The sequence below is a fragment of the Zonotrichia albicollis genome, chromosome 3 (genome assembly GCF_047830755.1).
Source record: "Zonotrichia albicollis isolate bZonAlb1 chromosome 3, bZonAlb1.hap1, whole genome shotgun sequence".
Lineage (NCBI taxonomy): Eukaryota > Metazoa > Chordata > Aves > Passeriformes > Passerellidae > Zonotrichia > Zonotrichia albicollis.
The window spans coordinates 39,322,891-39,350,228 of record NC_133821.1 but is presented as its reverse complement, the minus strand read 5'-3'; the positions used below and the strand labels follow the sequence as shown (position 1 = coordinate 39,350,228).

The 27,338-nt window shown below is 43.3% G+C and overlaps 2 protein-coding genes across 2 annotated transcripts in view; one reads left to right on the top strand and one right to left on the bottom strand.

The window, feature by feature from the left end:
- The first annotated feature begins 1,928 nt into the window (after positions 1–1,928).
- MRPL33 (mitochondrial ribosomal protein L33) lies at positions 1,929–7,689 on the top strand. The gene is made up of 4 exons (XM_005483099.3): positions 1,929–2,063; positions 2,918–2,936; positions 5,506–5,612; positions 7,370–7,689. Exons 1-4 carry the CDS (start codon positions 2,042–2,044, stop codon positions 7,417–7,419), a joined length of 198 nt encoding a protein of 65 aa, XP_005483156.1. The 5' UTR covers positions 1,929–2,041; the 3' UTR covers positions 7,420–7,689.
- Positions 7,601–27,338, bottom strand: part of RBKS (ribokinase) — a 71,926-nt gene continuing 52,188 nt past the window's right edge. Inside the window, exon 8 of the mRNA XM_005483100.4 lies at positions 7,601–8,836. Within this exon, the coding sequence (XP_005483157.1) occupies positions 8,663–8,836 (174 nt within the window). The 3' untranslated portion in view covers positions 7,601–8,662. The remainder of the gene's footprint in view (positions 8,837–27,338) is intronic.

Sequence of the window (27,338 nt, the reverse complement as noted above, 5' to 3'; positions counted from 1 at the left end):
ATCCCATTCCTTTTCAGTCTGTGCTCTGACTGAGGCAATAACACAGATCAAAGAGAAGGAGTCTTACAGCACTCACATTTTATCATCTCAAATGTTTTCAAGTTCTCACTCTGATATTCATGGGCAGATTATGTAACTACTAGATTTATACTTCTGAAGGCCACATAGTAAAGACTGAAATGTTGTATCATTAAGAGGAGGTATTTGGAAATAATTGAATTGAATAAAGGAACAACATATCAAGTAATCACTTGACACAAGCAGCAACGTTTTCATGGAGATGTCGTTTTGCTCCAGTCTTTTATAGGGTCAGCCTCTTGTTTTCATGCCATAGAATATATAATTAACTGCATGTTATTATACATTCTAAGTCTTGTTTTTCATCTAAATATGTCAAGCTGACATTTTTTTTTGCCTTAGTAATTGCTAAATATTCAAGGACTTGAATTCCATCAATAAGAGTTTACCTAACTGATGGAAGCAGAGTAAGCCACAGACCTTCTGTGAATTTTTCAGAGGGTAATATATTATTAGTTCATTACAGTTCATTATCTAATGGGTCATAGGAATACGAAGACTTGCTTTGGTGCCTGCCTTGAGCCTCCCTGCCCATGGCTTTTGTACAGTGTCTCATGAACACTGATAGGTTTAGTTGCCTAATGATTTGGGGACTTTGACTGCATAGCAGCACCACCTTTTTAATAAAAAAGAGAACAAAGGCAGGCAGAGGTTAGCAGATCATAGCATGGTTGGGGTTGGAAGAGATCTTTTAGCCTATCTCATCAACCCAGCACTATCACTGTAACCCCTAAATCACTAAATCATCCCCCTGCACCACATCCAGACACCTCTTAAACACCTCCAGGGATGGTGACTCCATCATCTTCCTGGGCAACCTATTCCAGTGCCTAAAATGCACTGAAGGATGAGAGAATAGACTGAGAGCAGCCCTGATGAGAAGGACTTGGGGGTTTTTGTTTATGAGAAGTGCAACATGACACAGCCATGTGCAGGCAGGTTGGGGCTCAGAGCAACCTGGTCTAGTGGGAATTGTCCCTGCCCATGGTGGGAGTTGGGATGAGATGATCTTTAAGGTCCCTTCCAAGCCAAACTACTGCGTGATTCCATGCAGTGGGACAGGACCCCAATGTGCTGGCAGCCAGAGGGCACAGACTGTGGGGACATCATGGCTGGGCATGTCCCCCTCTGCACTGGCCCTGCTGCCACGAGCCACTGCTGGACAGACACACAGACAGGCTGCTAGCATGTGCTGGGACAGGCCTGCATGGGGAGATCACAGAATTGTCCGGGTTTGAAGGGACCTCTGGAGACCATTTAGTCCAAGCCCCTGCCAAGGCAGGGTCACCTAGAGCAGATCACTGAGGAAGGAACACATCCCATGTCCAGGTGCATTTTGAATGTCTCCGGAAAGGGAGACTCCACAACATCCCTGAGCAGCCTGTTCCAGTCCTCTGACACTCACTGCAAAGAAATTCTTCCTCATGTTGAGGTGGAACTTCTTTTGTTTTAGTTTACGGCCACTGCACCTTGCCCTCTTGCTGGGCACCATCCTCTTGGCACCCACCTCTGAGATATTTATATGCACTAGTGAGATCCCCTCTCACTTTTCTCTTCTCTAGATTAAACAGGCCCAGCTCCCACAGCCTTTATTCATGAGAGAGATGCTCCAGTCCCTCACTCATCTCCGCTGCCCTCCACCAGGTACTGTCCAGCAGCTCCGTGTCCCTCTTGTCCTGAGGAGCTCAGAGCTGACACAGCACTCCAGGTGTGCCTCACTAGGGCTGAGCAGAGGGGCGGGATCACCTCCTCGGCCTGCTGGCCACAGCTTGTGCTGGATGCGGACGCGGGCACGGGCACGATCACAGACACACAGACACGGGCACGGGAGCGCCGCCGGCCCCGCCCGTGGGCGGTGCGGCCCCGCCGGCCCGGCCCCGCTGCCCGGCCCCACGCCCCGGACGCGGTTGTGGCGGCGGAAGGGAAGGGGCGGGGCGGTGGCGGTGGCGGCGGGCCCGGCGCGATGTTCCTGACGGCGGCGGCCCGTGAGTGGCGCGGGCGCGGCGGGGCCGGGCGGCGGTAATGGCCGCGGCCTTGACCGCGGGGGCGGCTCTGAGGGCGGGCGGGCGGCCCCGGCAGCGCGACCTTCGTGACCCCTCCCGGCCCTTCCCCGCCCTTCCCCTCCTTCGGCCGCGGGGCCTGCCAGCGTGCCCCGGAGGGACCGCAGTGTGACCTGAACGAGACTGGCACAGACACAATAAACATAAACTCCTTTTTTTTAGTGGGAATTTGAACTTGTGCTGCAGATTTATGATTACTGTAACTTCAGTGAGATGACAGAGAAATAGTTCAGCCTGTTTCGTGCTGTGCTGTGGCTTAGGTGAGCGGGCCCCCAGGCAGGCCCGCGGGAGGTCGGGCCCAGCTGAGAAGCGCTCCCTGCTCTGCCCCTGTGGCCGTGCCAACCCTTGTGCTGGCACCACAGCGGAAACAGAAGCCGGGGTGGTGGAAACAAATCTAGGAGACTGGGACTGCAGTTTGCACCAGCAGTGCTCCTCACACCTGTCTCAACTTCACACTCACCCAGAGAATTCATACTCGGTTCTGATGCTGAAAACTTACTGAGAACATCTGGAGGGTGCAGCCTGTCATGCTGGGCACTGCATTTGCACAGACACAAAGGTGACATGATGCACAAAGAGCAGGGATCTGGCAGCGCGTGGAAGAGTGAATGGTGCTTTATTGTGACAGTGAATCTCTTTGCACTATTGCTCTGGGGCTTTAGCAAAGTCAGGCCACGAAACACACTTAATCTTTGTACGTTGCATATAAAGGAAAAAGATAAAATGGTAACTGTTTCTTCTGTTTTTCTCTTCTTCATGCTGAAAAAAACCCAATCCAGTGGCCAAGAGCAAATCTAAGTAAGTGATGGTTTTCCTCAGCATTTTTTGATTACTGTTATGTTGTATCTTAACAAAATGTTAAGTTTCTCTAGGATTTTTTAATATACCTGAGAGAATTCCAGTCCTTGAGTCTGGCTGCATCATCTCAGCCATTCTGTATGTGTGTCTTGTCACAGGTAAGTACAGAATGGTGTGAAACTCTCCCATGGGTTCTGAACTTGCAGCAAAGGCAGGTTTTGTCCTATGGGCTGTTACATTGAGCTCAGCAGTAATCTCCAAAGCTCCCTGCACAGGGGGAGCACACCTCTGTGCTCTGTGATTAGAGAGTTGTAAATTATCCAAGTACTTTCCTTGTTGTTCACCTGTCATACCTTTTTAGCTGAGGAGAGTAAACTAAGGTACAGTGTGGGTCTTTGTTGTCTGTGGTGTGGACTTTGGGCAGGTGCTGTGAAGCTCTGCCATAGCCAGAGTGCAGAACACTTCCTAGGCTGAGCATATTCCTGAGTTTGGGTGTGAGGAATGGATGGGGTGCAGTCAGTGCTCTGGGCATCTCAGTTTGCTCTCGAGTCCAGCTCAGCAGAGATGTCAGTGGGCTCTGAAAGGAAATTAGTCACAGTCCTCTGACCTGTGTTAAGGATTGGAAAGAAAGGAATATGTGCTTTGAGCACAGTGCTCTTACAATGTAGGCACAAGGAAACAAGATCATGTGGAGAAACTGACTTGGATCCAAAATGTTCTTTGTAAGAAAATTAGCTAGACGAATCCAAGAGCCTAAACTGTTACATTTATGTGGACACATTCCTGTTTTCCCTTCCCAGAAGTTGCATTCTGTATGACTGTATTATACTTGATTCCACACAGGCCTGGGATCTATGGCCTTTGGTACATTTTCTGTATTTTGTTGGGTTTTTTTTAAGAATCTGCCCCCAGCACAGCCTGTACCGACCACTTGCCACATTTGAGCAAATTCTTCTGTTACAGAATTTCTGCACAATTGTCAGGCTTTTAAATTAAGAAAGCACTTCCCAAGTATGTGCCTGACAGAGAGCAGCTTGACATCTCATTGTTCTACTGTTATCTGTTCAAAAAACAAACACAGCAAACCAGGAGGTTTCAGCAAGGTGAAAAAGTAGCTTTTTTAAATGGTGTTATTAATGTTAATGTAGGGATTTTTACCACACACTCCCATTTTTTTTTAAACCCAATGTTTCTTTCTGTTCTTTTACAGTCCCATATGCACTCCAGGAATATGTTCTTATATTATTTATTATTATTTATCCTTCTCCATTCCCCTTGGGTTTCTTCTTGCCCTGAAAGCTTTCTAATGTTTTCTACCTCTGCTCCTTGTTACATTCCTTCACAGGGGAGTAATTTTTTTGAGCAAGGTGTATTGTTTGGAATGGGCTTGGCCTCAGATGTGTGGTGCACAAGAATTTGAAGGCCTGGCCACACTGATGCCACTGATTCCTCCAGAAAGGGGAAACTGCCCAGAGGCTTTGAGGAAGTGGGTGAGATATAGGGAAAGGAGTCTTTGTGGTTACTGAAGCTTCACAGCACACCTGCAGTAGTGTGCAGGAAAGGACAACAACCAGGGATAATCCCAAGAATATGCTGGTCAGTTGTCTGCAGGAATCCAGTGTCTTTATTTTGAACTCAATGGTAAATTAGATTGCAAAGCTGCAAAGGAAGAGCTTAAGGAAGTAACTGGTCAGAGCTGTACAAGGGAGGAAGAACGGGTTCATTTTGACAGACCATTTTGTTAGAAACGGGAAAATACAGGAAAATGGAAAGTGAACTGAGATGTATCCATCTCTTCATTGAAATGGAAGAGAAAGATATAATTTACAGACTGGTTAGAGGGTTTTACATGTCTTTTGAAACTGGGAAGTTGCTTGGATCTTGGCATACTTCCAGACTGGAGGTGTGGAGCAGCTTCCTCAGTCTCCTGCTCCCGGGACACCGCGGTTGCTGCCAGCCTGCCCCGCAAACCCAGAGCCCTCCAGTGGGGAAGGGGGTTCCCGGGGCTGGGTTAATAACGAGTTCTGCATCTCCAGCAGGATGGTGCCAAGGGGTTCTGCTTCTCCTTTTGCATGCCTCTTGTGCCAGCCTATCTGCTAAGCTTCCTCTCTGCATGAGGAAGTGATAGTCTGTGATACAGTGTTATCTACAGCCTGAACATCTTCAACTACCATCATCCTTCCTCTTGCCCTTAGCTTGTAAGCCTTAGTGACTCAACTGTATGCTGATTTTCCTTTTTGTCTCTCCTGCTTCTATTCCTCCCACCTCACTGTTTTTTGGAGGAGTTACTCCTCTCTAGGCTTGTACCCTTGTATATTAAAGATATATCCTTAATATCCTTAAGGAATTACTTACTTAAACTTGATGCTGGAGCTTATGGTTTAGTGTTTGTCTGTATTAAAAGTTAAGCGTACATAGTTTTGATGCTCCCATCCCTGAAGTTGAAATGAAATGTGATTGTCTCAAAGTGTGTGTGCTGAAAGCTTGTCCAGTGGCCATGCCCTGGCAGGTTGGTGGGCCCTCAGTGAGTGCCTGTGCCCTGACACAGAGCCATCCCTTGTGACTGTAGGTACATTCTGGTGAGGATGAAGAGCGCTGCAGAGACAGGCTACTGCTTCAACATCAGGAGACTGCGGCTGCAGGAAAAACTGGTCCTGCTGAGATACGATCCCATCGGTAAGGGCTCGTGCTTTGTCTGAGCTTCTCTGACTCTGTGGGAGACAAGATTTGAATGAAACAGGATTTTTCCCATCTAAGCAGAATATGTCATAACATGTTTCATACTCAAATGACTGTACAGTTGCTGTTCTTCATGACATTCCAGTGGGAAGTAAATGTTACCCTCATTTTACAGATTGTGGCAGTGAAACAAAGTAATGACTTGCCTGACACATCAGAGACTTTGATGACAGCCATGCCACATGTCACTGGCGAAGTCGAGTGACACAGGAGTTCTTTCATTCTGTTTCTTTGTGTGGTTTGCTACACTGTGCTACCTCCAACAAGCAGGCACAAAGTATGCATCAACAGAAGTGTTCCGTTAAGCTGCCGAATAGTTGCAGAATATAAGAAATGTATTAAGCAGCTCTAAGTAGATAATGGATGGCCAGTTCAATGCTGTGATAATGCATGTGATTCAAGTTTATTTTTTCTTAAAATGTTCTTGTTAGAGGAATACCTTTTCATTCTCAGAGCTAACAGTACAGGAGCTTTGAGAGGTGAGAGACACCACCAGGGAAGCAATATGCAGTTTTCAAAGGTGACAGAGGTTGTGGCTTTCCTTTTGAATTCCACACAGAAGGGCAATCAGAGATCTCTGGCATTATATTCTTGAATAAGAAAAATAAATTATTGCACTGAAACAGTGTGCAGAGTGATCCTCCAGAAGCTTTGCAACTTGTAGGGAAGTGAAGAAAAAGAAGAACTTAGAACATGTAGTAGGTTGCTGAAGAAAGGTTTGATCTTTGTAGCCTGTAGTAGAACACAAGTGAGAAATTGATGTGAGAAAGTGTTGCATGTGTGAAGGAAAGTAAATTTGAGTCTAGATAACAACTCACATCAGGAATATGTTTGGAAGCATTTTCACTTGGCATGTGTTTTCACCTTATGTTTTATACTTCTTAGAAACCTGGGACATCCACAGAATGAAGCATTTTAGTGAAGTAGTGGCAGGATTGCCCAAGTTTCACTACCTCCCAACTGCAGCAACAGAATCTGTACTATCTGCAGGATTTCTTAAAACGAAACTTTTTTGTGGAAGAGGAGAATTTGTTGTGTGGACTGCTCTTGCGTAGCTTTCAAAGGAATTCATATAATGAAACTAACCAAACTGTGGATTTTCAGATGGCATTTTAAAGCTTTGCTCTGCTTTATTTTGTAATTTTTGGTTTTTATTAATGTATTGACTATGCCTAACCTGCCCCTGCAGGTTTTTTTTTGCAAACACCTGCATGAGGCGTTGTGGTCACGGCCACTTTGTGCCTCGCTGAGAGATCCACAGGACAATTGGCTAAGTTCTCAGTCAGTCTGTGAGGCCAACTGGATCCAGCTCATCATCTGTAGTTGTTTGGGCTCTGGAGTTGAAGAGTAGTAGAAAGCAGAAAGAACCTATTTTTGTCCCTACATTGAACAGCTGTGACTCAGAACAGTCACACAGAGCAGCTGTTGAGTGTTTTCAGTCACTTGCATTTTGACACTTATTCACACAGAGGTAAAGTGGACATCTTAGGAACTAAAAATTACATGTGGTTAAGTGAAAGCACCACGAAACTCCTTCAAGACTTGGTTAACAACAGTGCTGTGCCAGTCAGTTGCTGCACACTCATTTAAGCAGTGAAGGCAGCCAGGAGAAAAGGAACGTGGGCTGGTTGAATTGAATTTTAACACTTCAGGCTTCTTAACGGATTCTTTTTTCTCTTTTTTTTCCCCTATAGCAAAACAACGTGTCCTCTTCACAGAGAAGAGAAAAATCCGTTCTGTGTGAACAATGACTGGACTTGATTTATACATGGGACGAGGATGGTCTGGGGGGAGGATGGGGTGAACACTGATTCAGAAATCCAGCAACATGGGCTGAAAAGAGAGGAAATGAACTGGGATCACCGTCTCCTGTGATTTGAAGGCCATTGTGAATAAAACAATGTAGAGAGAGAAAATTCTTAATGTCTGGACATAGATCATCACAGTAACATTTATTTATCTTTTGAGTTATTTTTACAGTGTTCAATTAAAAAAAATTAAATAGCAAATCCCATTGTCTGTGTTTTCTATTGTGAAAGAGGCTGTAATCTTCAAAGGAACTATTGTTTTGTAAAGCAATAAAAATTAACATTTTCCACAGCAGGAATTCAATGGCAGGATTGCAAGTTTTTCTAACCTACCAGCCACAGATGCGACAGTAGTGACCACGGGCTGGTGTCATAACTTGGAGGGGTAATGTTGCACCAGCACCTTCTGAGGAAAGAAGGAATGGCAACCTAGATGAGTTTTTGGATAAGCTATTAATATGGTGATAGGCCTTATAATAGGTATTATTTTCAGCCAGGTTAGTAGGACAGATTTTTCATTCTTGGGTTTTTGTCAAACATGAAGAAAACAGCCAAGGTAGTTCTCTGATGTTTTTGTAAGCGTTTTTTCCTTGATTTGCTTGCCTGTGTTCAGAGCAATGTGGCCAAAGACATTTTTCCAAGCCTACCTCAGTAGCAGTGGTGTCCTGTTTGCAGTTGGAGGGACCTTGCTGAGTGTGGGGTGGCACAGAGTGCAGTGCCACACCTGAGGCACGTGGGCACAGGCACGCCCAGGCTCCATGTACGGTGAGCCAAACACTGGCCCTGGAGTTTGAGCACTGAAGTTGCAGTCTCAAAGCTAATGCTCTGCTTCATGTGCTGCCATTTCACATAAGCACTTGTGATAAAATAAAGTGCAAATACTGTCAGGAGCCCATGCCCTGCAGGTGTTTGCTGTAAACTTCATGTAGTTCAATAAGGCACACTGTGTGGGATGGCCACAGGGCTGTGTGGGGCCAGAGAGAGCTGCTGTGCTGTGTTTGAGAGACCCACCACCCACACCCCCATCTACTGCTGTGCAACAGGAACACACAGGATTCCTGCAATGAGAAGCAAAGAGACTGCTGGCCTTTCCAGTCAGCAGAGGAGAACCTCAGTGCAGTCAGGAGAATAATGCTGTCTGGTATGAGATAAAATCAGTACAGTGAGCTAGACAATCAATTAGAAAAGGTCCTGAGGCAAGTCCTTCCTGTAAGGATATGAAGATTGTGTCCCCGGTGCCTGGACGCTCACTGATGCGACACAGTTGGACTTCCTGATCATTTCCTCCATGGATAACTTGGGATAGTAGGCCAGGTAGAAGGCCAGTGCTCCCACAAAACTGTCTCCAGCACCCTAGAATAAAACAACAAACAAGCTGAAGTGTATTTGCACAGGGAAACAATTCAGATGCCTTTACCGGAAAGACACAAGCTGTAGCACTGATTGCAGGGGTCAGGAAATTGTTCAGGGGTTGAATTCAATGCACTTTTCTATGCCTAGGAAATTTTGCAAAGTTAAACTAATGCCACAATACTCTCCTTGTGCCCAGCTGCTGAGTCAAGGTGAGCACTCTAATATGGCTTAAAACTTAAAGAAAAAGCAAAGCAAGTGTGCCACAGTTCAGCAAGATGTTGTTATGAACACTGCTTTTGAAACTTCCTGTTGCTGGAGTGTCTGATTTTGATTTCTCAACCTTGATGTTTCATTAAAGCTATTTTTCTCTTATTTAACTTCCGTTTTTCATAAAGGTCAGTGGTAAAAGGGGCAGTGAAAAGGGGGAGGAAAAACAAGCTATGTGGTTTGTGTAAATTCCTAGTTGCAGGGCGATATGTTTTGACACTTCCAGAACAGCTGTTGTTTGTTGAAAAGATCCCACTGGCATTAAAAACTAGCATTGTATCTGTCACATAAATCACTTTTATTCCTGGGGCAAGCTTTGCCACCTGTGCTGAGTTTGACCATGGAGGATGAGGACAGTGACATTCACTGGGAGCTCTGGCAGCCATGGCCCCCTTGAGCTACCCATCTTTCCCAATCCATGCCCTGCATGCCCCGTGGGAGCCCTGGGGAGGCATGGAGTACATCTGTCCCACATGGGCACCAGCCACACCCCAGCTTGCCCTGACTCTTTTGCCCAGATACTGCTGGCTGTGCTCTGGTCAGCAGGCAGGGACAGCTCTTTGCCTCCCAAGCACTTCCTAACAATAACTGTTGTTTAGCTGTTCAGTGCTATGAAGTGTCCCCAGCAACTGGCAAAATTTAGCTTGATTGATGGTCATATTTAACTTGATTTGCTCATTTCAGTCCTCAGTGTTCTTTCCCTCTCCTCCCCTAAAACTGTCTTGATTCTAAGGCCAGACTGATATCAGTTCTAGTGGCTACCATAAAACTGGTCCTAAGGTCCCTTTTTTTTAAATCATACTTTTATACCAGTAAAGGCATTAAACCAGACACACTAGTATTATCTTATTTCATTCCAGATCCAGCATATGGAGGAGGGATTTTGCCTCTGTAGTTGTAATAAATAGGCCCCAAGAGTCATGCAGCAAGAGCAAAGGGCCTAGAAAAACTGTCAAAACAGCTCAGCAAAATTTCTACTGGAAGTTAAGACTAGGAAGTAATATTCCAATTTTGAATACTAGTGTTGAATTCCAGTTTTGAATACTAGTGTCTTATACTCTTACTTGCCTTGAAATCAGCTGCATATAAAATCGTTCCAGCAAAACAATGCCACTTTCACAGAAATTTGTTTCCAATGTTGCAAGCAGCTGACAGGGCAGAGCAGTGTGGGCACTGCAAGGGACCCTAACAGGGGTGAGCACAGGACAGGGGCCCTACCCCAGCCCTGGCCTCTCCTTGCCCAGCCCTGCCACAGTGGCTGTTTGCATTGGTGTTTCCAGACAGAAAACTCCCTGTTTAACTCCTGCTTGGCTGGAGCTTGAATGCTGTGTTCTGTCAGGATACAATGGAGAGCATGGCCTGGCAAATGACAAGTTAATAAGCAAAGCTGTACCCCTGCATGCAGCTGTAGCAGCACCTGTTTCAACAGTTCTGTATTCCTGAACATACCAGGGGCAGGTGAAGGTTTTTATCAATTTCTGTTGGGCCTTTGTCTCCCTTCTGGTTTCCGGAGTGTTCCCACAATGGCAGGTGGAGCAGGAGCAGGTGACTGCTAGTTAAGCATTGCCAGTGTCTTTTGTCTGATGCATAATACAAAAATCTCCATCCCACCTCAGAGTTTGTAATCTAATCACTGCATGATTAATTATTAAAGCTATTTTGGTGCTGTTGTTACAGACAGGAGTAGGATTTCAGCATGCAGATTTGTTCTGCTGTTGCTCCAGCAGGAAGAACATTTTTTACAGTGATCACTGGGAAATGGAAGTAGCCAAATATTTTAATGAGTAATACTCAGAATATCTGGTGTCAAACAGCATAAACTGTTACCTGGCAGCAGCATGGAGCAGAATAGTGTCTTTTTGGTTTTTTCTGTAATAATTGCTGCACTGTTGGCTACAGGGACAAAAACACACTGACCACATGTCACGCAGGTCTGTGTGCCAGGGAGATGGAGTGTAAGTTCTCCCTGCAATGTTACTGTGGCTCTCTGCTCAGGGGTGATGCTCTGAGGTTGTGACATGGCTGGGGATCTCCCTTTCAGCCTGGCTGAACAATGATAAATGGCTCTGAAAGCAGAAAAGGGAGAGAACAGCAGATTCCCATCCAGAATAGAAAAAAGCCCCCCCCCAGCATTTTTTTGCAAGAGAAAAGATTAGAGGGTGATTGGAGAATTATAGAAGGATTTGGTGCCAGTAAACTTTCTGAAATCCTCACTTCCCATGCATAGACTGAAGCAGTCAGTATCTGCAAAGCCCAGCTATCACAGACCCAAAGGGTATCATAAATTCAGTTGCTGATAAGTGAATGTTTTGTGAGGGGGGTGTTTTCAGCAGAGGAGCTGCTGCACTGACAACAGCGTCACGCATCACACTGATTATGTAGATCCCCTGCTCAGCCTTGCTTCTGGTCTGTGCAGACGTGACTGGTCAAACATGACTCAAGCAGCAATAGCACAACTGGTTCAGCTGCAAGGTTAACTGCAGTAAGAACTATTTTTGGCTTACAGAAACAGACCTTCCTTCTTTGGTACTGTGGATTAAACTACATTGGGTTTGGTAGATTCTGAAATGGTTTGCACAGAGCACTAGAAGGAACAGGCTCAGAGTAAAATCAAGATTACACAAACACTGGAATAACAAATAGTAGACTTATATTTCAGCTGTTTCAAAACCTGCTCTAAGAAAAATAATTCTAACCTACTTCACAAAAAAAATTGATTTGAAAATGACCACTTAGGTGCATTGAGAGTGCCCACTGACAAAATATAAATACAGAGTATGTAATATTTTACATTCTTCAGCATTTGTCTTCCAGGAATTCTAATACACTGCAGACTTTGAGATAATCCTCATATCCTTGAGTGCCTGGAGACAATTCATTCCATAATTATGAAAGTATAATGTATTTAACCTTTCTTTAAGGCAGGAGATGCTAGTTTGTTTGAAATAAAATAAAGAATTAGATTTTAAAATTGTCTGATATGCTGTGGCTCATTCTTAAATACAAATGTCATGGTTTTGACTAATTTTTATGGGTTTGAAGCAGTTTTGAAAACCTATTTATATTCTGTGCCACTAGTCTGTAAGGTCCTTGTTTTCCTGAGTGTCTGGAAAAGGGCATTTTTGTTTCTTACAATCCAGCACTGATTGAGACTGTGTGCCTCTAGAGAAGAGAAGACCCATGAAAACACTTCTATTTATACCTTAGCTTTTGTTAGTCCTGATTTGTCAGAAGCTGGTTCACAACTTTAGTATAACTATTTTTATACGATGCTGCCCCGAGAAGCTTTTTAAGGAAACTGCTTTGTAAGTGGAAACTATATTGTTCAACAGCCTTTCCAGCATGTAAAGCCTTTTCCAATCCATCATGCACAGGCTATTAGGATGCATTTCACTTATACAATAAGATGACTTGCTCACCAAAAAAATTTGGAGGCCAAGAGGCCAAAAGCTGCAGTTCACAGAGAGGCCGCAGTTGCACTGCCTTGTTCCAGGGAAATCTTTTGCTCAGCCTTTGCCTTCCCAGCCTGTCCTCCTGGGCAAGAGCAACAGCAGCTATGGAAGAACATGAGAGGGCTCTGCCTCCTGAAACCTGATGTTGTTAGTGAAGCTCAGAAAACTTTTCTCAGGTGATTTTTAAAAAGTTACAGTCCTTGTGCAGTCTGGCTATTAACATGCATTCATTCCATTAAATACATTCTAAGAGCATGTTACCAAGGCCCGAAGAAACATCTGAAAAGGATGTTGTACAGCAGTACAAGAGAAATGCTTTGCCTGTAATGATGAATTCTTCATGTAGTGAATAAATCAAACATCAATCCAAAAGCTGTCAAAAAGTGCCTCATGATGTAGAACCAGTAACATTGTTCACAGTGATGCTTACAGCCTCCAAGGAGCATTCACAGAAGTGCACAAATAAACGGCGCCTGAGGATTATGCTGATTTAGTGCAGCCTACATCCATGGCAATGCAGAGATGCCCAACTCTGTCAAAGGAACTGGGCCTTGGAGAATTCCTGCTGTATTTATAGCTCTCCACAACTGTGTGATGCTGGATTATGCTGAGGATGTTATCGCTCTGTCACATCTGCTCAACATTCCCTGCTGTACCTCTGCCTACTCTGTACCCAAACTGCAAATTAGCCCTATGAAACACAAAAATAGCAGTCAGCAAAGGCACTCACTATCCATTATCCATTGCTCACAAGTGGGAAAAGCCTATGTCTCCCTACAAGAATCCCTGGGCTGTGCTTTGGTGAAAGGTTACTAGTGGAACTGGAGAAACATTTCCAGCCTTTGAATATATCCAGATAGTCTTGTGCCATTTGGGTCTGTGTCTCATCTAAGGGATAATTTCAGCTGAAATGCTCAGGGAATTAAATATCCTTTGATGACAGTGTGTGGTGGGGTGAGCCTGGATGGATATCAGGTACCCACCAAAGCTACTCTGCCACTCCCCTGTTCAGGTGAACAAGGGAGAGAAAATAGAACAAAAGGCTTGTGGATTGGAATAAGGGCAGGCAGCAATCACCATCACATCATCAAAAGAGACCTGACTTAGGGAAATTACCTTATTACTAATCAGATCCAAGCAGAATAATGAGAAATAAAAGCAAATCTTAAAACACCTTCCCCCATCCTCTCTTCTTCCCAAGTTTAATTTCACTTCCATTTTCTCTACCTCCACCTCATACAGCAGCACAGGACTGGAGAGGATGGGGATTGTGGCCAGTTCACCACATGTTTTCTCTGCTGCTCCTTCCTCCTCAGGGGAAAGACTCCTCACACTCTTCCCCTGCTCCTGCCTGGGGTCCCTGCCACAGGAGACAGTCCTCCATGGGATTCACCATGGAACATGAGTCCTTCCCACAGGCTACAGCTCTCCACAAACGGCTCCAGAGTGGGTCCCTTCCCCATGGTTCAGTCCTTTGGGAACAGGCTGCTCCAGTGTGGGTCCCTCATGGGATCACAAGTTCTGTCAGCAAATCTGTTACAGCATGGCCTCCTCCCTCCACAGGCCCTGCCAGGGCCCTGCTCCAGCACAGGTCTCCCTGGGGTTGCAGCCTCCTTCGGGCACCCAGCTGCTCTGCTGTGGGGCTGCTCCGTGGGCTGCAGGTGGATCTCTGCATCCCCAGGGACCTCCATGGGCTGCAGGGGCACAGCTGCTCCACCATGGTCTGCACCAGGGGCTGCAGGGGAACCTCAGCTCTAGAGCCTGGAGCGTCTCTGCCCCTCCTTCTGCACTGACCTTGGTGTCTGCACCATTGCTTCTGTCACATCTTCTCTCCTCCTCTCCAGCTCTTGTTGCACAGCACTATTTTACCCCGTCTTAAGGGGTAAAACTGCATTATCCCAGAGGCACTACCACCTTCACTGAAGGGCTCAGCCTTGGACAGTGCTGGGTCCCTCTTGGATCACTGGCTCTGTCAGACATGGGGGAAGCCATTCTTGTAGTCCCCACTACCAAAACTTTGCCACGAAAACCCCACTCACAGTGGCTGGATTGGTTATGCAGCATTCGGACTTTTATGATTTCCTTCTTCCTGAAAGAACCCATGTTTAAACTCTATTTGATGGAGAATGATTTATTTCTGGAAATGTTCCTGGCTGGTTTGTTTGTTTCTTTTTTTTTTTTTTCTTTTTTTTTTTTACTTCTGCATTTATTTGCCTGTGGAATACTTTTAAAAATTATTTTCTGGGAGGTTAAAGGTTAATGTTTTCCTCCCCACATATTTCCTCATGTTTCACTAGAAAGATATTTTGGCAGTTTAAATCAAGACAATCTTTAAATTAAACTAACTCCACTATCTCGAAACTCTCCTGAAATTAAACTGATTTGACTATCTTCAAGCTGTTTCCTAAAATCAAGGCCTAACAAGGATGATTACTCCCACAGTGTCTGGGGTTGCTAATCCTGTGTGGAAGCATTGCTGTCTTTGTAGGGCACCCTGCAGATACTGGTGTGCCTCTGCACAGCTGTGCTTAAAGGAGGAGACCTATTGTTACAAACCCCTAAAACATGAAATATTTGAAAATTACTAAGTAATTTTCCACTAACACAGTTATTCCTGTATCTTTGCACGGAATTTTGAGCCAAAACAATGGGGGAGGAAGTCCTTAACTGGGAACTACCAAATTTAGCAATAAGAATCAAATGAACTTGAATCAAATAGCAGGGCTTGCCTGGCTAGGTGTAAGTTAGGCTCTTGGTACTGACTAAATAGCACTGCAAAGCTACTTGGGTTGAAAATATAGGAGAAGAACAAGAAAAAGCACACTGTGCCCCAGAGCTTTAGGGTCTGGATCTCCAACTCTATTACTTAATCTGTCCTCTGGTAACTGAGTGTTTCTGCAGTCTTGTCACAAAGAAAGAGTAGATGTTACCCTAAGCCAAAGGAAAATATATAGAGAGAATCATGGTAGTGGTGCTTGTCTCTTCCTTTCTTCTTCCCCTCTGCCTTCCCCACAAACCCCCCCCAATGCTGTCTGATGTGGTTTGTACACTCCAGGCAAAGTCATGGGGAACTGCTAAGATGCTGCCCCACCGTAGCTCCTTCCTCCCAGCCTTGGGCAGAATGGCTGAGCTCAGCCAGTGTTTAACAACGGCAGGAGGTGTAAGCTAACACATTTTAATTTGCATTCCCTGTAGGTTGACAGTGCACTCTTAATTCCAGTGATTCAGACTGCAGTTTCAAAATAGGCTTAAGCCAATCCATGGCTATGCTACTGCTGAAAGGCTCAGTCCCCACTCATGTTTTTATCCCTGTTTCATGTTCCCACGCCCTCCCCTACATCAGATTTAGCACTTGTGTGGCCAAGCAGTGAGGCAGATCAGTTCTGTGATCCTTCTGACGACTGGGCTGGACAACACTGATCAAGAAACAATAGTTTCCACCCAGATCAGCAAGTTGCTGTATTACCACATGATAGCTGGTCCACAGCAAATGAGAAAGAGGTTAGAAACACTCCTTTCAGCATGATCTTGGATCAGCTTGAGCCAACTGTGAAACCTCACCCTCAGTCAACACCAGGCAATTCATTAACTCAGTTGTGTATCCAAGCCTTAATACTCTGGCTCCTTGTTCACACAGGGAAAGCTGCCTGTTCCACTCTTCCCCCCATACCCTGTGGGCTGGCTCTGGAGGAATGAGGGAATGATCACGCTTCCTTTCTGCATCTTTACCAGACTCTGTTCTGGGAAGCTGTGGGAAGGAGCAATCCCTGACTTTCTTGCATTTATGTTGTGAGGTCCTTGCACAGCCTTGAACGGGGAAAGTTTCTTGCTCGCTTACTCAAGTTGAACAAGGCCATCCTATCATCTGGTCCTTCACATGTCCTGAGAACTTAAAAGGTAACCAAACCACACCCAGTGCAGACTATCAGTTGGGAAACATCAAAACCAAAGCATACCACACAATGCTTCACATCAGCCATCAGGAATTTTTACCCACTTCCTGACAGATTTCCTGATGGGTCATTAACAGTGATTAATCAGCCTGACCGTTAACCCCCTGCATTCCTGAGAGATTAATCTTAATACAAGGCCTCCTGCAAGCAATTTCTTTCCTTTCTGAAACATCCTACTACATTAAGTTATGCACTGTTTCTAAAAAGATCAGTGACAAGCATTACAGATGCATGAATTCCCCTGAAATGCTTGGTTTGTGGTGAATGTTGGAAATAAAACATACAATGTTCACAACTCTGCAATTTTTAATTTGTATGTCATCTAAAAAGCACAGATGAAAGTGTCTGCTTTACATTTCAAAGCCCATATACAGCATCAACTTTGAAGGCAGGTAATAGTGCTCTCATTTCACATGATGGGAAATTAACCCAACTTAAGATCAAGGATGTTAAGAACACCCACTTTGAGACATCTGTGGGCTGAATCCAAAGCTCCAGATCTTTTATGGGCTAACAGGAATCACATGAGCTACCCATCCTTTGAAAGTGAGGCACAGCCTGGGAACCCTAAAACTGAGATATGCAAAATAATTAAGTAGACCTCCACAGCGCTGCTGGAGTCTCAATCAGGATAATAACAGAGGAGCTCCCATCTCACTGTTTACAAGAAAAATACTGCAAGGTGTCTGTGAGGTGATGGCTTTCTCTTAGTGCACACTGAAGTCTGGGAAAGATCGCAGGAGAGCCACATTGCCCTGGATAATAATATTCCAGTATGCTGCTCAGCACTGAGGAACAAAGTTATTCTGTGTAGTAGACGGTTAGTCTAACCCCAGAAAGCCAACAAAGTGTTCACTCACAGGGAGCACTCTGTTTTCTGAATCATCGAAACAATTCAGTGTGATGATGCTCATATAAACTCCTTTCAACTCCAGATAGCATTTATGAGAAGTGACAAATTTATTTCTTTCTTACACAATGGAGTAAGAGCACAGAAGCAGGAACTCCATATACCACTGTGAAAGCAAAGGATCCATATTGCTGAACCTGTGAGATTCCTGTCAACCAAACAATTCACCAGTACCCTGATTCCTACACTACCAGGGCAACAGGTATTTTGGCATGGAATTTTTAAATTTGGGATACACTTCTGTGTAAATCTTCTGTTTAAGACTGAATTCACTTTTGCCTTCATTATCTGCTTCTTCCCTGGTTCCACATTTGAGCCTTGATCTGTGACCTCCCTTCATTTGGTCTGCAAGTTCATACCTCACATAGAAATTCAGAAACGGCAGAAAAAACCCTCCACACATTTTTTCCCCCTGCAGTGCATATAAAAAACGTATGATATATAAAATACAGTACTGGAAAATCCTCATTACATTTCATCTGAACGCAAAACTCTCCAGTGGCACTCTTGCGAAGTTATAAACCACAATGTGTCAACAACAGGGAAGCACGCAGACATCACCACTAATAGACAGAAGATGGACTTTCAGTTGCACATGCTACAGGAGCTGTATCCACCTCTCCCAAAATTTAACCTTGCACAGAACCAAGAGTCGTGGTTGAAGCCTGGTGCTAAATATAGCAGCTCCTCAGAAGGTTGATTTGTACTCTCAAACTGGTTTATCAAGCCTCAACAACATGCAGCTACTCTCCTACTCTAATCAAAAGCTTCACTTATCTCATTTCCTTGAGCAGTACTTCACTCCTTTCATTATTCATGTCACACTTGTGCCAAATTGTGCTTTCGGCCCAACAAAGCTCATGCTTCTGTGTTAATTCACAAATATCATTTAATGATGAAATGAAACTACAGCCAAAGCTCTGCCCAAAATACATCACGGTATTTTGATAGTACACTGGAAATTCTGGCAGTAGGTTTCCCTCCCCAACCAGGAGACAACTGTCCAAATTGTCACTAACTGTGCCACCCAGTGTCACATATGGGGTTGACATGGCTTCAGGACCCCATAATCCAACAGTTAAGTAAGAAGAAGGGTGTATATGTGCTGGACAATTTTACTAGCCAGATGTGTATTTTTTCTCTCAGCCTGAAAATGCCAAAGGACTCTTAGTGATCCCATCTAATCTGACGAGAAGCACTCGGAATGACACAACTGCCATCTCGCCTGGAATTGATCAAAAAAACATTCTTTTTTTTGCACGAAAGCTCCATATGCTTGAGTGCCTCTTTCAAAACCACAGCATCTAGCCTTTGTTGGCTGGCCACTGCTTCTGCCTACCTCTGAACTACACATCCTGGAAAGGAAGAAAAACCACTAAACTTCAGGAGGTTTTTTGTCTGAGCTCTCCCCAGTTTTGTCCCCTTGCCAGCTCCCTGCATTCTTTTCCAACTGAGTTTGTGTAATCGTTTCGATGACTACCCGAGCTGTATCTCCTCTCCTGAATTTCAGTTAGATATGACTTACAAGCCAGAACTGCTGTTCTGCTCAACAGTATTGCTCTCTGCTACCCACTCATTCTCTTGCCCTTAATCTGTGGGGCAGGAGTGCAGAAAACGGGGCTCCCACACCTCACTCATGGTCTTCAGCAGTAGGTGACCACCAAGGTACTGCTTCTGACAGAAAGGCATTCTCTGTGAGGTTCCCTGTAAAATAGATCTTTCCAAGCAACACACTGACTGCTTAATGATTTCAGTAACAAAATCGCAGGTACCAGCAATGAGGCAGAAGTTCCCAGAGAATTTCCTCACCTTTTCCTCATATTTCTGTTTCTCTTTGTGCTTTGAAATGAATTAAAAATATGCCTTATAGACATTTGGGCAGCTGGCAAACATCACGGTTAGAATTTGGGAATCTGCTTTTCTACAGATGACTTTCTCTAGAATAGCTGGGTTTATGTCTGTATGTCTACCTTTGAACATACAGACATTAAAAAAACCCTGAGAAAAGTGGCAAAATAAGTGCACTCAACTGTAAACTTGCTATTAAAGACATTCCTATAGGTTACTGCTATAAATCACCAAAACTTACAGTTTTAGTTTCCTTCAATTTTTCTAATGAAAGTTGTAAAATATATTCTGTCTGTGGGACAGCCTATTAAAGATTAACTCTTTTATTCTTGATAAGAAATACAACTTCTGGCATTTTCCGCAGTTACAATTTGCAAAAGCAAGAAGCCTGATTTCCCCACTATTCTCATTTCTCTGTTCTTGTTCTTTTGAAAATCCAATTATGCAATATCACCAATCTAACTCAAACCTTTCTGGTTTCTGTAGTGACAAAAATTACTTGGCATTGAAAACTCTTGTTGGGTGAAATCATGAAATCTGATATTGTTCAATATCATCATTACTGTGATTGGCATTTCAGGGCAGCTAGGCTGGCAAGGGTTTCCAGAGCCAGGTTTGCCTTCCCTCTCACCACAGCCAGAACTGATGTGAAGAAATTGAGAAGAGTAAGTTATGTTCCACGATGGCCTGGATGATACTTGGTTCTGCAGAGAACAGTTTTAAAGAAGAAAGGGAGGCATATAACATTTGTTAGCTAACCATGAAGAGGAAAAAAATGGTGAGGGGTTTGGCCAGGAATATGCTGCACTATTACACAGCGGATTGCATTTGCAACTTCCTACAGCTCAGGCCAGAAAAAGATACTTGGGAAGGTGACGCTCTGGATGTGCCAGAAGTGCCAGCTTCCGCTAGCTATTTTTAACTGCAGGAATTGCATTAGAAAGGATGACTGCACACAGTTGGTCTTCCTTCCTCTTCATCCTTTCTGCAACTCAGATATCCCAGATATCCTATCCACCATTACAAGTGGCACTCCTTGTGTGCACTGGCAGCCCAGGATCTGCTCCAGCACAGGGTGAGCTACATAACAGGACTGAGCATCTTCTCGGAGGGGACCCTGAGCTGGACTCATCATAAAGTCAAGAGGAGGAGAGCAAATCAAAATAGGGATGCAGCCTGTTTTGCTGTAATGATTTTGACTTGTGTTGCATTCCATGGTTAGTCCAAGAGAAGCAATAAAAGTAATTTCCTGCTCTGCTCTCCTGCATAAATTATACCATTATTTTATTTACTAAAGCATCCCAGAAGTGAGATGGCACAAAGATATTTCTGAACTCAGCCTCTCTAGACCTCATCCGAATGTATTCTCAGGTGCAGATGCTGGATGTGGTACCATTCCCATGTTTTCCCACAGAGAAAACACTCGAGTTGCTACACATAGACTGCCAGCATCCCTACCTTTCTATGTCCAGAACAGTAATCAACTGGGTTAATTTCCAAACTGGAATGTTTCTCAGTATGCCAGTAGTGGAGCCACAGCACCTGCTCTCATAGCATACTTTCATAAACTCCCTACAGCCTCTTCAAGAAGCATCCAATGCAAAGCAACTCGGCATTGCTATGTTCTTTTTGTGGATATTTACAATGATGTCCAGTTCTAAAAATGAGGCAGCTGACAGCCTGACAAAAATTTTCCTCCACTCCTGTTTTTTTTAGGATGAGCATAGAGAAAAAGTCATGGTTAAACAAGGGAAACAGGTTCACTTGCCACTGAAGAGCCAGTGTCTGCATGTTTTGTTCCCTGTCTACAGAACAGCATTCTGAATAGTACTTTCCTTATGTTGTAAACAATGTAAGGTGCTTAGCAACTTTTTGTGTATGTATATGTGTATATGGAATAAAGCTGTAGGACACAATGAGACACAATGCCATGACTTTTAATGATCATGTGTAGCAAAACCAAACAACTCTTGGTATCACTAAAGTACTTTTACTGAGTATTTTGTTGCCTGGCACACTGCAATCTTAGAAGGGGCTTAAAAACTAGATTGGCTTTAATCTTCTTTTTATAATATGTCTTCATTAAGTACCCCTTGTAATTTAATGCAATTTGTGGCAAATGCTAATACTGCTTTGGGCCCACTTCTCCCTGTCAGCTGTATCTCTGTTAAATTATGCATTTCCATCTGGAAAGAAACTGTACAGGACTGTAGGCTCTCTTCCACTTAGAGTCAGGAATGGAAAGGGATTTAATTAGATGCTCCGTGGTTGAGAAAAGGACTAGAGCAAAGCCTGGGTGGTCCATGGAATCTTCCACTGGAAAACAAGACTGCAAATTGTTCTGTACAAGCCTGCTTCTGTTTGCTCATTTTGTTTACATTGTTTGTTCTTACAGATTAAAATAGACAGTTACTAGGCAGATAAACAGTGTTTCCTTCCACGACAATGTTGTCCAGAAGTTAAGAGAGCAGCATGGGACAATATATGCCTGTGCTTCATTTTTGGCTGCACCACTCCAACTCCCTATATGAATTGGAGCAGAACAATTCTAGCCTGTGCTTCAGTGCACCCAGTCACCAACATTTTTGTTCCACTTTTCCAATTTATACAAGGGGGATAATGTAGCTTTCTGCTCTCCAAGGGGAAAGAGGGTGCATCCAGCCTGCTCCACATTTTCTCAGCTGACTGCCAATGCAGAGGGATGCCACTCTTGCAATCCCTCTTGTCACTGGATACCTGGGTTCCCTTAGGCCACTGACCAAGCCTTAAGAGACTGAAGTGTCTTTAGAAGGCCTGAATCAGAAGCAGAAACTCACAAGGAACTAAGCAAGTCCCATCTAGACTTTACTGTGAGTCAACTCACACACAGTCATTTCAGTCATGTGCCCTTTCACAGTTCAGCTGAACTTCAAACATAATAGATGCAGCTTTATTTAGGCTTACAGTGCTGATCACTGATTGGAGTGCCTGGCAGATTAACTTATCCCTCATGGTTTTTCTGTTCCAAGATTCAATGGATTCCATATTTGTAAAAAAGGCAATGCAGAAGGCTAAGTCAGAAAGTGGGTTATGACTGGAACTGAACTTATTTAATAACCTATTTGGGTTGCATGTTAAAGAAAGGAAGCTATTATGCTCTCGTTTTGTGGGATGTTAATGGGAACTCTGAGCACAATTACTCTGTGTTGGTGTATCTGAATAAACTCCACTGATAAATAAGATGTTTGCCCTGCATTAACTTCTCTTTCCTTGAAAATGAGAGGGAAGATGGGAAAAAGCAAAAAAAAAGAAGAACTGAAAATGAAAAAAGAGAAAAAAAGAGAAAAAAGAGAAAAGAGAGAAAAAAAGAGAAAAAAGGAGAAAAAAAGAAGAAGAAAAAGGAAAAGGAAAATGAAAAGGAAAATGAAAGAAAAAGAAGAAAAAGAGAAAAAAAAGAAAAAGAAAAAAAAAGAAAAAGAAAAAGAAAAAGAAAAAGAAAAAGATACATTTTAGGGTTAAGGAAAAAAAGAAAATAGAAAACCACAAAGGTTTACTCCTTGCTACATCCTTGGGTAGGAAAAGGTTAAACAGTCAACATTTTTCTTTTCTTAGCAAGTTAGAGAACTGTACATCAGACACATTGTCTGCCAAATGCTTCATTTACTACCAGCTGCATTTTTACTTTGTTGAGAGATAACTGAAATAAAATCACTGTTCTTTGTGCAAACGGCATGCTAAATAATGCACGGCTACAAGATTATTAAATAGCAAAGGCATTTGATAATATTAGAGGCAACCACAAGTCCCACTTCTGCTGATGCACAGAATTTTGAGTAATTAGTCATTGCACAGAGTGTTGTATTTATATCCCCTTGAGCCTCAGACGTTAGGCCACAAAGTCAGGAGACAAAGAATTGCTGTTATTAGGAGGACTGTTTTGGATTTATTTATATTCTAAGGCTTTATTTCAGTGTCCACTTCACTCCTCTGGCTCAGGCTTCCTCCAAACCAGAAGATACAGCTAAGTCAGAGAATTTTAGTGTAAACCATATTTCTGCAGACAAGACCTCTCAACTTCAAGCAGAAGCACTTCAATGAGTTTGCAAAGCCCCCAAAGAAGCACAACTGGCCTGAGGTTATATGAAAAGCCTGGGAAAAAGGCCTCCCAGGTTCTGTTCTGATCTCTAACAGACTTCTCATGGCTTATATGCAACACATTAATGGCAGCTCCAATTTATGGACAGATAAATTGGGATACAAAGAAGACACGTAACTCTTCCAAGGATTTACAGCAAGTCTTTTGCAGAGCCCTGGAACTCTTAATCAGTCCTTTGTTAAAATTGCTAAACCACACTGCCTTCTTTAGACCACAATTGCTGCACAGGCCTGAATACTGTGACATATCTAAAATTATACAGCTATACACTTATATGAGGCTTTATTAAAATAAAAGTTGTGTAACATTTTCAGAGTTCAATACAAAGCTGCCCAGTGAGCAATTTACTGTTTAAAGACAGCCTTCATAATTCTCTCTCCTAATAGAAGAGACAGATCTAATAAATTGTATTAAGAAATCGAGGGAAACAACAGGATTTGAACAGAAAACATCTGATGACAATTCATACTGTAGCAATGAGCTTTTCGTTTGCAGAACTGACATGAAAAAATAATGGTAACATTTTTGATTATGACCAATAGTATGTATCATATCTCTGAGAATATTGCACAGAAAAGGACTATATAAAATAAATCATATGCTCATGTCAAATTTCAGGCAGAGTAGATTAAATGTTGAATTTTATCCTTTCCCCTAAATGATTTTCATGTTTACAAGCATGGCACTTCAACCTGTGAGCTTCTCTTAGGCTGTGCAATCTCTGTATACAAAAAGCACAACCAGACAGGGAAAATGTTGGTAATATAAGAAATTACATGGTAAATTTAATGGTTGTGCTTAGAAATACTGCAAAGCTAACCATTCTAGCTTCTCCATTCTATTTAAAAGAGGGACTGTTGATTTGCTGTGATTACTAGGGGCACTGTTGTGAGAAGTGATTCCAAATTTTCATTTAAATATTGTGTGCTCAAGTGCATCCATTTGCCTTTCAAGAAAATACATCTATGCCTAAGCCAGAGATGCAGATGCCTCATCTCCTGGCTGTGAGTGTGCCAATGCAGGACTTCTTGCACACAACAGTGGTATGTGCAAACCTAGAGGTCAACTGATGAAGAGATCTTAAATAGATCAACCGTACTATGCATTTAGAAGACCAGATGAGTCAAAATTTAGAAAGTCACCCTAACTGGTGCAAGTGTATATTTGTCATCCTGATCCAAGCTGGGCTCTGGTATAAACTGGAGGGTCTAAAAACTAACTCTAGATGAGTTAGTCATGATGACCTCCTCCCCAAAGTGACCATCCTGCTGTAACCTGGAAATGGGGGGCGAACAGAAGGGCAGCCCCAGCTTACTCAGAGACCCCCCCATTTTCCACTAATGCCGCTACACAGGAGAGATTCTGCCAGATTCTCTCCGATTCGAGTCATGGACCCCAGACAGGACACCCACCTCCAACTGCAAGGAGCAACCACAGAACCACAGAGCAATCCCAGAATCAGAGGGGACATTCCAGCCTGCCTTTGCCACTGACCACCAGACTGCCCCACCTCCAGAGGAGCCTGGCATGGCTCTGAAGGCCAGATCCTGAGTAACCTGGAGCTCCAGACAACCTCAATGCCCCTCTGAAGTCCACCTGCACATACTGAGCCTCAGGCAGGCCTCTGGCAGTACCTCAAGGACTTGACCTGGCTCCCAGCTGTCACTTGAAGTGCTCAGCTCCATACTATCCCATAGTGCTTTTTTCAAAATGGAAGGGAACTAATCTCACCACTGGCCATATTCCAGCTTTGAGTAATTACATTCTTCTGACAAATTTTCCTTGGCAGTTTCAATAGAATATAATTAGTAAATGTAAACAGATGTAAATAGTGCTGTAAATTACACTTTGTGTGATTGTCAGAGGCAGAGGGGAAGAGCAAGGGTGAAGGGGCAAAAAGAGCAGAGCTTCATTCTCCAGTATGGATGATGTTGTGGCCTTCTATCTCAACAGACCATGTATGTCTCTGCCAAGATGGCTTGTTCAGGGCTACTGCAGCAGCAGATGTCAAAATCCAGGATCATCGTGTGGTTCATCACACAGATCATCCCCTTCACCTCAAGTACAGTTCTGTCATGATGGAGTTTGGTCATGTCCCACAACTGTTTGTGAGCAGCTGCCGTGCTCCACCTCAGCTGTGCTCCTGCTTCAGCAGCAGGCAAACTGCTTCACACACTCACAACTGCAAAATGTGTGTGTATGATATTATTGTTTTCTGTGGAATGCTTATCAGATTTGTGAATGATTTGTGAAACCTTCTGCTACCAACAGAAGTGTCATATAAATGGAATTATATAATTATCCTTCACCGCTATTTTAATGTAGCTTCATGTACTAGTTTCACCTAGAGTGGAAATAGCTTCTTCCAAAAATAAAGTAAATGCATATATTCAACTTAATATAGTCAAGTAAATTTAAAAGCAACTATTTAAAGTAATGAAACTAGAATATAATGTATAGCTATATTAGTACTTTATTATGTGTCAAATGTCTCATGTACGTCAACTGTTTCAAATACAAATTGATACAGCTGGTGGGCCTAATCAGATCTTTCTGTCACAGAGAAAATTTGAGGATGATTTTTCAATAATTCACTTATTTTTCTGTTTATCCAAAATTTTCATACAGAAAGTAGATAGCAGGAACTAGTAAATTGAAGGGAAAGTTAATTTTCTTAACAAAAGCTTATTGCACTATTTAGCTATAACAGGAGAAACAGATGTTTCAGCTTTACAATGCCATGTCTTGCAAAACTTCCCTCTGAACGACTATTCGTGCTCTACATGTTTTGGACTGTGTATGGAGAGCTCTGCTAACAGTCATGAAAAGCATTGCATACATTACTAAAGCCCACACTAAGATAATTAGTGCTAAAAAAAAAGAATCAACAAGCCTTTTCCCCCTCTTTATAGTATTGATTTAGTGTGGGTGAAAAACACCAGATTTTCAATCTTGAAGATTCATGTTCCACCACAGAGTGGGAGATGGAGCCAGCTTTTCCCAGTGTTCTGCCAATAAACACTCAGATTAACCACCTCAAGGGCAGGGATGAAGACCCAGGCTCTACAGCCTATCAACCCTTAGTGTCTCTGATGAACCTGTGAACTTGGAGAATGGGGAGCACACAAACTGGGACAAGGAACACAAATTCTTAATCATGTGGCTGTACCTACCCAAGTACTTTGTTGTTCAAAAATTCCTAAAATTGTGGTGCAGAACAGAAATTACCAGGGGTCAGTACTGAAGTTGCAGGGCTGCAGAGAGGACTCTGAGCAGTGGTAGCAGCCATGGAAATTTCTACAGTGAAAGGGGACTTTGAAGCTAATTTTGCATCTTGTATGTGTATCTCCTAAATGGCAAACTATGTTTTTTAATAAGGACTCTGCAGCCTTTTGCAAATTCTGTGACAGGGTACACGTGTCATTTAACTCTTTGTCTGGCAGTCACTTCACCTTCCGCAGATCTAAACAGTATCAATACAGATAGAGGCACAAAACCCGATGTGATTATGCCCAGTCCCTTGAGATGCTGAAGTCAGAGCAGTTTAAAGTAGCAACTTTTTTTTAGTATCAAATGGCAGGCTAAGAGCATACACATGAACTCTGAATACCCTGTGGGTATGTGGCTTCTTGGTAAGCCACCTTACAAGTTTGATCCTTCCCCTGGGGAAGGATCTACTGTGGACATGCCTTGAAGAAAGTAACATGTCCTACTGGAATGTTCAATGCTTATTTTAATAACAGAGCAATCCAGGTTAGTTGAGGATTACATTATTTTGCTTAGTGTTTGTGAGGGTTGCTTTAAAACCACTTGCTTTCAGACAAAGTGATAATCAGACTAAGCACTGTAAGACTTTTATAATGGAAGGCCAACACATATTTTTTCATTCAGGCTGCAATAATAAACCAAGCACAGCTGTTTTACTGAAAACAACCCA

Excerpts from the sequence above, each read along its gene's own strand:
- MRPL33 (XM_005483099.3), top strand. The coding sequence starts at position 2,042 with ATGTTCCTGACGGCGGCGGCCC. Across the intron at positions 5,613-7,369 it reads GCTGAGATACGATCCCATCG|CAAAACAACGTGTCCTCTTC; the intron begins GTAAGGGCTCGT and ends TTTCCCCTATAG.